This window comes from Phaseolus vulgaris, chromosome 8 (assembly GCF_000499845.2).
Source record: "Phaseolus vulgaris cultivar G19833 chromosome 8, P. vulgaris v2.0, whole genome shotgun sequence".
Classification (NCBI taxonomy): Eukaryota; Viridiplantae; Streptophyta; class Magnoliopsida; order Fabales; family Fabaceae; genus Phaseolus; species Phaseolus vulgaris.
In genome coordinates, this window is record NC_023752.2 from 38,196,005 (window position 1) to 38,206,851 (window position 10,847).

The following is a 10,847-nucleotide window of genomic DNA, read 5'->3' on the forward strand; positions in this document are numbered from 1 at the left end:
TTTGAAGGCCCAAACCGTTTTAAGAAGGAAAAGAACATTAAGAATAAAAAAAATAAAAATAAGGATAGAATGTCCAAACTTAGGATTGAAGAAAAGTGTCTGGTGGCGTTATGTTTCCTACATTAACGCATTCCCTTGAGTTTAGCGCGAAACTCTAAAGGTTCAAAAATGGGTGAAAGTGGAGGCACAGGAGGAGCATTTGTCTTGTCTGAGAGAGCAACCCATCCAAACCCCGGTGATCTGATCGTGATTGTCCTTGTCCTTGTCCTTGTTCGCTGTGAAGCACCGCTCTCTGACCCACCCGCGGAATCCGTTCACCCCGGAATCCGCCATGGAAGATGTATAGAATAATATCGACGCCGGCGTCTAAGTTCCGCCAATTCAGGCGACTCCGATCCCGACCGAAGACAACAACAGCGACAGACGAGGAGCACGCGTTTCAGATCCTATGGCGGCACCAGATACTGGACCCCGACAGCGACATCGTGGCGTATTGGAACAAGGTCTTCCTCGTGACAAGCCTCCTCGCCCTCTTCATCGACCCTCTCTACTTCTTCCTCCCCACCGTGGGTGGCCCCGCCTGCTTGCAGGCTGACCCCAGACTGAGCATTATCGTTACCATCCTCCGCTCCTTCGCTGACCTCTTCTACGTCCTCCACATGCTCATGAAGTTCCGCACCGCCTTCGTCGCTCCCAACTCTAGAATCTTCGGCCGTGGCGACCTCGTCATGGACTCCCGCGAAATTGCCATGCGTTACCTCAAGTCAGATTTCGTCATTGACCTCGCCGCCACCATCCCTCTCCCCCAGGCACGCACCCAAACACTCTTTTCTCTATGCTAACATTGAAAAATAATCCTACTTAACATCAACGTTGACTTGAAAATCGAATAATTTTAAAATTTTGTTTATTTTAATTTTTTATTACGAAAACATAATATGTTATTATTAAAAAGTATTGTAAAATGAAAGTGAGAAAAAAATAGTGTAAAATAAACTCTTTCTAACATATTATTTTCAATGCTATTATTTAATCAAAGTTAAAAGAGTACTGATACTTAACATCAAAATAATAATAATAATTTTATAATAAATATAACATTTTATTTCAAAAAGCAGGACAGTTATTGAATGATTTTTTTATTATTATTATAGTATCAAATAAACTTGACTCAAATTAAAATTTCATGTCACATAAAGAAATAATTGGATGGTTATCATCTAATTAGTGGATACACTAACACATATTTTAGTTTTTAAATTTCAGATAAAATGATGTGTATCAGAAAGGTTTGGATTAGATGTTAATATTGATTATAAACACAATTTATAGCAACACCAAAAAGCATAAGAAATTATATTTAAGTTTTGATTAGTAAAAGTTACAAATAATTTGTTACGTGATTTTAGTGTGTTTGTTCTTCAATTAAAGTGGAAGTTTAATTTCAATATATATATAAGAAAGTTTAAACTAAAAGGCAACGTGGGTTAATATAGTAAAATTCAATTGTAATAGAAAAAGGTAAGGAAGTGTGTATAAGTTGTGTTGATGAAGTGTGGATTGGTGGCGCCAATTTGGGGAACCAAATTGAGCATGATGAGTATTGATCTGGAAGAGTTCCAGGATTTTACAGTGTAATGCAGGAGTTGTAACGATTCTGTGCATTTTGCCTTGCAGATTGTGATTTGGTTGGTGATTCCAGCGAGCTCAAACGCAAGAACTGACCATGCCAACAACACTCTTGCTCTTTTTGTTCTTATTCAATATGTTCCTAGGCTGTTTCTTATCTTTCCTTTGAACCAGCGTATTCAGAAAACCACTGGCGTTATTGCCAAGACTCCCTGGATTGGAGCCGCATACAATCTTGTTCTCTACATGCTAGCCAGCCATGTAAGTAGAACCTACTAGCATGCATGCACCTTAATTTTGGTGTTCCTTTAACTCAATCAAATTTTAATTATCTTGGAACAGGTTACAGGAGCGACTTGGTATCTATCGTCAATAGGGAGGCAGTTTAACTGCTGGAAAACGCAGTGCCAAATAGAGAACAAATCACATACCCTCTCTTGCTTTTCAAGTTATCTTGATTGCAATAGTTTGGACCTCCCTGATAGGCAATACTGGCTAAACATCACCCGTGTAATCACCAAATGTGACGCCAAGAGCAAAATCAACATCAAATATAAATTTGGGATGTTCGCAGAGGCTTTCCTGGACGATGTTGTCACTTCCAATTTTAAGGAAAGATACTTCTACTGTCTTTGGTGGGGTTTGAGAAATCTAAGGTATGTTATCTTCATTTCCATATATATAAGGATCATACAATAATACATTTTTCTGTGAAAGTAAGCCTACAATAATCACTATCAAAAGCGCATTTCCTAATGTAATAATGAAAACACCAATGGATGATTCTATCAATACACCTTTCCACGAGAGATTTGTGCTTTTGTTCAAATTTCTATACAAGAAAGTTACAGAAGACATCATTTATCCTAGTAAAATCCTCATGTAGAGAGTGGACAAAAGGGTTTTCCTGCCATCACATGTTAATTTCCTTTGGCAGCTCATACGGACAGAACTTGGACACCACAACATATCTCCCTGAGACATTATTTTGCATCATCTTATGCATTGCTGGATTGGTTCTCTTTTCACTTTTGATTGGAAACATGGAGGTAAGACTAGGATAAACCATATTGATTTATGGAAGTAATACAAAAACTGATTTTGGTTAACGAGCATGTTTTTTTTTTCCTTTGTCAAAGACGTACTTGTCATCAATGACAGTTAGACTTGAAGAATGGAGGATTCGGAAAAGAGATACAGAGGAGTGGATGAGGCATCGCCAGTTACCACCACATTTGCAGGAACGTGTCCGTCGTTTTGTTCAATATAAATGGCTTGCAACAAGAGGAGTTAATGAAGAAGCCATACTGCTTTCGTTACCTTTGGATATTCGTCGAGAAATTCAACACCACTTGTGTCTTTCTCTTGTGCGGCGTGTATGTCTCTCTGTCCCATTCCTTGATATGCTGCTGCAAATATATAGCAATGCAAAGTGAATAAGCAGTTAAGAAAGAAAAATGCATGTAACATGATATTTTTATTAGTTGAGAAGAGAAACTCACCTAGTTGCACTGCACTTTTCCCTACAGATTAAAGACCATTACAGAGCTACTAATGATACAAAACTTGTTTTCTTAATATTTGTACAGGTCCCCTTCTTCTCTCAAATGGATGATCAACTTCTTGATGCAATTTGTGAACGCCTTGCGTCATCACTAAGCACTGAAGGCACCTACATATTTCGAGAGGGTGATCCGGTGGATGAAATGTTGTTTATCATCAGAGGGCAATTGGAGAGCTCCACCACCAACGGAGGAAGGTCTGGATTCTTCAATTGCATCAAACTCCGGCCTGGTGACTTTTGTGGAGAGGAATTGCTGACATGGGCCTTAATGCCAAACTCAACCCTCAACTTACCTTCTTCTACTCGTACTGTCAAAGCTCTTTCTGAAGTTGAAGCTTTTTCACTACAAGCAGAGGATCTGAAAAGTGTGGCAAGTCAGTTCAAGCGCCTTCACAGCAAGAAACTTCAGCATGCGTTTAGGTATTATTCCCATCAATGGAGGACATGGGGTGCTTGCTTCATACAAGCTGCTTGGAGACGACATCAGAAAAGAAAGGCAACAAGGGAGTTATCCCTGAAAGAGGGTCTCTACTACCTGTCTTTCCCTGAGACGGATGAAAGTGGACTTTTGGAGGATTATGAAATCGGGCAATCCTCAAGGAATGCGAAAAAGGTTCAGAATCTTGGTGCAACTGTCTTGGCCTCAAGGTTTGCTGCCAATACAAGGAAAGGGACTCATAAGCTACCGGATCCTGTGCCCCAATTATTCAAGCCAGACGAACCTGATTTTTCTCTTGACCATGAACTTTAGTGACCACAAGAACCAATCATCACCCCAAAAACGTATTAAACACTGGTTCAATAGGAAGTTTAATGACTTGGATGTAAATGGTACCGATAGAATAGTAACCCTGATCACATTTTTCTTAATTCTTTCTTTTATTTGCATTCATATGCACCAACTGTATCATTACGGAGGTACCCATGACAGATATTTAAAATTTAGAAAGAAAGTATAATAGAATCATGATCAATATTTATTTCACGGAAATAATAAACATTTCCTTTAGTCAGACATTTCATTTCTAGAATTTTAAATTCGACTTGTTGAGATAAGCCGACCAAGAACTTAGGTTCCCAACTTAGTCCCCCATTGGGAATGGCAACTAAACCCTTTATAGCCTCAATTTAGAAACAACATACCTTTATTTGGGGTCTCAAACCTCTTTTATAGCTTACTCATTTAAGAACTTTTATTCCCAAAAGTTCAATCTCAACCAAAAGCATACGTAAGAGAAAAAAAATATTTTGTTCATGGGCACCTTCACTCACGGTGCTACAACAGAAAAGAATCTTATGTACCTTTATTCTCGGGTGCTCTCTATTTATTAACAACTTTATCTTTTCAGGTAACAGCTTTATGCATATGTTTATTCAGTTAACAATATATTGACGCGTACACTTATCTATTAATATATATGTTTAACTAACAACCAATATATGACAAAACTTATTATTTTAATTATTCTCCATTGGGCTTACCAATATAACTGGGTCAAACTCATGACCCACCCTTTGGACCCAATAGCCGAGCTGACTTCCCCTGGAAAAAGATACATAACATATCCCTAACTCTACACGAAATAAAATAACCATAACATATCCCAAACTCTATAGAGATAAAAAAAAGCTTCCTTCCTCTCCTTTCCTTCCAGTCGGGGAGAGATCACATTCTATCCGGTAAATCCCCTCTTTTCTTGGATAGAATCTTTCTTTTAGGTATACCCACATGCCTATACCGAGGTCCTGAGATCCCGAACACTCTTGTCCGGTACAATATGAATATAGGTACAAATAATGCTATATTGTTTCGACAGGGGTATGAGAATGTAATGTGTATTTACATATATCTGGTGTCCAAGTAACAATTCTTCTTTTAAATTATTAAAATATTTTTAATTTATTAGATAATATAAAATAATTTATATTAATTATTTTTTGTCTTTAGTTTGATAACTAGTTTCAAAGACATCATTTGATTATTTATATTTTTTTTAATTATTTGATATTTATTTAACTAATATTTGTTACTCTTATTTACTATTTATATAATTCTATTTTTTTAATATTTGATTTTAAAAAAAATATGCATTATTTTATTAAATACTTGATAAGATGTTGTGATTTTTAATTTTTATAAAAAAATATTTAATTAATATTTAAAATTGTTCATGCTAAGGTTAGGAAGGCCTTCTCCACTGATCAATATTGGTCTTTGATCAATATTGGTCTTCGGTTCTGTGGGTGACAGTGGACATCTCTATGCAATCTTTGGTCTTAAGTAGGAACTCATGGGTACTTGCAAAAGACACTCCAACACTCAAGTTAGAGTTTGATCGTTGGTGGTTGGATGTGATAAATGCTAATAAATGTGTACCTTTACCTAGGTTGGAATGTTATTTATAAGATCGTTGTGAGCCTTCAATACTGGGTCTGGATTAGGGTGATTCATCGAGTTAATCTCGGCGTTAGGGTAACATTCCTTACCATGATTATGCTAATCATGTCATAGAAAGGGACGCTTGTTAAGCCCTTGAGAACTGGTTTCGGCCACATCATCTGATGGGTATGCGACCATGGGTACTGATGTGATGGAACCCCGAGAGATAGAGCAACCACTAAGCTAGCCCAACCCTTTAGAAGGATGATTAGAAGCATGACACATGACCCAGGGCTAGGTCAAGATCAATCCATAGCCATGCTTCAGAGCCTATTATTCCTCAAAGTATTACTAGGAGCAAAGCCCACATAATTGGAGTTAAGCACCAACTAGTTTCATTACTTTTAATTTCAGTAGATTATAGGATGTACTTAACATAAATTGGGCTTATGTCAAACCCAACTTACCCTAGCTTCTAGAAACCTCTTGATAGTCCTATGTTAACTCATTTTTACCCTAGATTCTAGAAGCTAGACCTAGCTTGGGCGGCACACTAGGCTTGACCTAGTTTCTAGAAGGCCTTAGTCTTGTTCGCCCCTCTCCCTTTCTCTCTTACCCTCCAAAACACTGCTTATCCATTATTTCCTTTTGTTCTTTTCAATTCGACAATCATCATAATCACTTTATTATTTTGTTTTCTCTTTTGCACTCTAGAAGAGAACTTTCACACTTACTTAACATTTTTGTTAAGTTCGTGTCTAGTGAAAATCTTCTTTGAGCTTCTCACCATATTCTGCTAATTCAAAAAGCTTAAACAAAAGTGAAACCACTAAAAAGTGTCAATCTAACAACTCACATCATGTGGTAATCAAAACAGGGTTTTAATTGTGCTTAATTTTTTCTGAGTTGATTTTCTTCTTTAAAATTTCAACACATTTTAATTATGCCTTTATCTTCCAACAATTTCAATTCCTCTTAACAATTCAGCATCTTTCAGTTCAGTCTTTAAATTCATTTTCATTTAAAATTTCATTTTTTATTCATTAAGCAATTTGAATTTTTCTTTTGAATTATTTGTGTCTTTTTTTTGCCTTACCTATTTTTCTTGAGTCTTTTGTTCTTAGTGTTTTAGGAGTCTTATATCTTGTTCTTGCCGGTTGACCTGGTCGTCGGTTGACTTCAAAGGCAAGCAGTGGCACCTCTTATTTCTGGTGAATTATGTGCTTCCCTTGGATGTTGGAAAACAGCTCCATTGAAACAGAGGGGACCCTACCTGTTGATTGCACTTCGACGATCAAGTCAGTTCAGGGCTTATAGAAACAATAAGTAAGTAAGTAGTTTCAGTCTTAGAAATGGTGTACCTTTACCAGGGATCTCAACTCCCTTTTATAGACTGCCTTTAGGTTACCTCACTGTAACAACCCTTCTCTTACCAGAGCCTTATCTCTAGTAAAAATAGGTTTGCTGGAGGACATTCTATTGTCACATAATCTTAATGCAACAACCGCACATAATCTTCCTCTTTGGAGTGAAAATCTTAACAGCATGGCCGCTAGGGTACTAACTCATGTACCAGCATTGCGGGGCACATCTATTACTGTAGGCGCCCTAGTCCTTACGTAGCATGCATGCAGCTTTCCCCTGAAAATCCTAACGCTTTTGGGCCTTGGCATCTTTAGGGGATATTTACTTGTGCTAGACCCGAATGTACTATACACACCACATGCGCTTTCATACTAACTAGGCCTTTCATACATATACGAGTTTAAACACACGCATCTATGAGGGCCCACTTACGTGGCCCACTATCTCCACAGGTGCCGATGTCCGATGCTTGATGACGATGTCTGATGTTTGGTCCAGTACACAAGCCCCCCAGACTCGAGCTGGAACTTGTTTCAATGAAGAGGCTAATTGCTCGCCCATGGCGACCTACGTGGCTAATGAGTGATAGGACGTGCACAGTGCCTCGAGGTGACGTTTCACCATACTCTCTCCCCAGCGTATGCGTGGCCAGATCTACGGTTGGGGCGCGTTGCCGCTTGTGCTCCCTCTAATACGTTAACCCTTCAACTTTACGCCCCTTTCACTGTTTCATTCCCTCTTTGAGTAACTTTTCAAACATTTCTGCTTCGAACGCTCTACTCTCTTCTCCCAAATACCTCGTCTCTTTTCGATAATCATTCAAGGTACGTTCTTTACCCTGTTACTGTCTTTTTCCTATCGTTTCAATGCTCTTAACCTATTCATAACTGCGCTGGGATTGTTTATATTTCTCGCACCCATGCTTGCTATTTTCTGTTTTATGCTTGTTGGCGTCGCGTGCATTTCTTCTTCTGAGTATTGTGTTTGTTTTTCTTCTTTGTTTTAGCATTCCTCTGTAAGATGGATCTACCAACCTCGAATTACAAAACCCTTTACCCTTGGGCTTCTAGTAATTTGTTAGGGGAGACCTCAGACTTCACAACCCGTGAGAGTATAGAGTGACCTATAGGAAAAGCGAACGCCCAAAAAAGAACTATCTTTTTGGCAAAGAGCATGATAGATTCGTTAGAGTTGTGCCTTGTAGAGTGGGTGAGCTAGTGTGTTGTGATGAGTCATCGGATTCAGCGGGGGGACCATTCTGCTTCATTTACTCCACTATCTTCAAAAAACTTCTCCTTCGCCTACCCTTTGCCAATTTTGAGAGAGCTCTTCTCCGTGAGATTAATGTCGCCCCTGCTCAGCTACACCCCAATAGCTGGGCGTTTGCGCGGGCATTCTCCATCTTATGTCACCACTTTGGCCATCTGCCATCAGTGGATGTCTTCCTCTATTTCTTCGAAGCCAAAAGCCCAGGTCAAAAGCTGTGGGTGAGCTTTAACGATGTTGCTGGGAGAGTCATACTAACCCTCTTCCAGCAATCATACAAAGGCTTTAAAGGGAAGTTCTTCAAGATTCACTGCAGCGCTGATGATCCAAATCTCTTGGATGGGTTTCCTCTGTATTGGACACAGAAACCCAGGCTTCAAAAACCCAGATGCCTTGAAGACTTACCCCCCGAGAGCGAGAGGTGTACGACTTCCTCTCCAACCTCCAGGTAGTGTTTAACACTGTTGAGCTTATTAAACATGAGTACAACCCTACAACCCTTAAGTCTTATATTGCTACTTCCCTTTCCCCTTACTCTTGTTAGTGTTACCTTAACCTTGCCTGTGCGTGTTTACTTAAATTCTCATATGCTTCCCTTCTCATGCAGGCATGGTGCTGGATGCTCAAAAGAGGAAACAACTGGTTTTCATAGCCATACAGAAGAAACCTACTCTAGGCCCTTCTGATAAGGATAACAAACTGAAAGCAATGGCCGAGGTCGCTCCTTTTGAGGACGAAGAGACCGACTTAGGTCTTATCTTCAAGAGGAAACGCAAAGCTGACATTGCTATCCCTATGCCTTCAGACTCGGATGGCCAAGCCCCCTCCTACAGGGAATATCCCCCCAGCGCCTCCTCTCCTCGCGATATTGAGGTGCATTAAGGCATAGGGGAAAGTGCCTCAGAAGGGAACCAGTGGGACTCCTCTACTGACCTGTCTTCCTTCCTCCAAAAGATGTTGCACTCTGCTAGAGATAAAGAGAGGTTGGAGAACTTGGAGGAGGACCCCCTCATGGAGCATATGTCAAGGCCCCTAGTTGCGAACAACCTCCTTCTCTCCAAAATGCAGAGGGCAAAGGAATTGGCCAACCAAGAAGTCCTCCAGTCCACTAAGCTCAAACGTCGAGTAACCGGACTTACCCTAGAGGTGGAGGAGCTTCGAAAGGCTGATCGAGAGACCGAGGCCCTCTTGTTTGAGAAATCCCAAGAGGCCTTGAGATTGTACGCCAGGAATGACGAACTCCGCACTGAGGTGGATGGGTTGAAAAGGGAGCTAGCCAGCAGAGACGAGGAGATGGCTCAACAGAAGGAGGAGTTGGCTAAACTGAAGGAGGAGTTGGCCCACAAGGATGAACTCTTCCAACAGACCAAAGACGAGCTCACCAGCGATGTCACCGATTCCAATGCGGCGGGCTTTGAGGATGTCATGGCTCAGGTTGCCTACTTGCATCCTGATGTGAATCTTTCCCAAACAGGCTTAAACAAAACTATTGCAGATGGGAAATTGGTTGATGCGGAATAGTGGTGGTGAACCTCCCCGTTGTTGCCCATATTTTGTAACTTTAACGAACACCCGATTCCTCTGCACATGTGTTTATGAATGAAAATCTTTTTTCTCCAAGCTTACCCCTTTGTGTATGACTACGGTTAACTTGTATGTCTTGACACGATTTCTATGACTTATAGCATGTCAACAATCGCTCATACTTAAGTAGCACGGGTCTTCACGAGCCTTACTTTTCCCATAAAAGAAGATTTTGCTTTTACTCTTGATATCTTACCAGAGGAGAGGTTCGCTAAAAACCCCACCATTCCTGACCTTGGCGTATTTTACCCAAGGGAGAGGTTCACTTGGAACCTTACTGCTTCTTGACTTTGGCGTATAAAGGCAAAGGAGAGGTTCACTTGGAACCTTACTGTTTCTCGGCCTTGGCGTATAAAGGTAAGGGATAGGTTCACTTGGAACCTTACTATTTCTTGACCTTGGCGTATAAAGGCAAGGGAGAGGTTCACTTGTAAACTTACTGCTTCTCGACCTTGGCGTATAAAGTCAAGGGAAAGGTTCACTTGAAACCTTACTGTTTCTCGACCTTGGCGTATAAAGGCAAGGGAGAGGTTCACTTGGAACCTTACTGTTTCTCGACCTTGGCATATAAAGGCAAGAGAGAGGTTCACTTGGAACCTTACTATTTCTCGACCTTGGCGTATAAAGGCACGGGAGAGGTTCTCTTGGAACCTTACTGTTCCATACATCGCAAACATATTTTCCAAATAACTTTTTATTGGGTGACCTCATTAAAAAACCCTGATAAGGGAAAAAGAGTGTTCCCTATAACATTGAAATTGCTTACAATAGTATTGTACCGCCCTGGTAGTCGGAAGTGATGACGTGGCATCAAGCTATTGTATAGACGTGTTGATGGACGCCTGGCTAGCAGAAGGGAAGGAAGTCGGGGGGCTTGTGTAGTCGCCAGTTATTGAGTTGGCGTGCTCCGATCTCCAGCACACCAGAACCGGCGGTCACCAAGTTGAGGATGAAGTCGCCAGATGTGAATCCAGGCGACCTAGTGGTTAGAGATTGCCGAAATAAGGACATCGCCGAAGATGAAGGCAGATGGTCATTTCCCAGCTGGCCAGAGAACGA

General features: G+C 40.5%; 2 protein-coding genes across 2 annotated transcripts; both read left to right on the forward strand.

Moving 5' to 3' along the window:
- The first annotated feature begins 38 nt into the window (after positions 1-38).
- Positions 39-4,178, forward strand: LOC137826712 (cyclic nucleotide-gated ion channel 18-like). The gene is given in 7 exon segments (XM_068632801.1): positions 39-334; positions 337-809; positions 1,678-1,890; positions 1,972-2,285; positions 2,567-2,678; positions 2,769-3,005; positions 3,219-4,178. Coding segments are annotated over 7 exon segments (2,241 nt in total). The 5' UTR covers positions 39-168; the 3' UTR covers positions 3,945-4,178.
- Positions 4,179-9,158: 4,980 nt separating this feature from the next.
- LOC137825066 (uncharacterized) lies at positions 9,159-9,725 on the forward strand. Its single transcript, XM_068630741.1, has one exon. The coding sequence runs from the start codon at positions 9,159-9,161 to the stop codon at positions 9,723-9,725; it is 567 nt and encodes a 188-aa protein (XP_068486842.1).
- Positions 9,726-10,847: the final 1,122 nt, after the last annotated feature.

What these genes read in the sequence shown, in the direction of transcription:
- LOC137825066 (XM_068630741.1), top strand. Translation starts at nt 9,159, where the DNA reads ATGTTGCACTCTGCTAGAGATAAAGAGAGGTTGGAGAACTTGGAGGAG.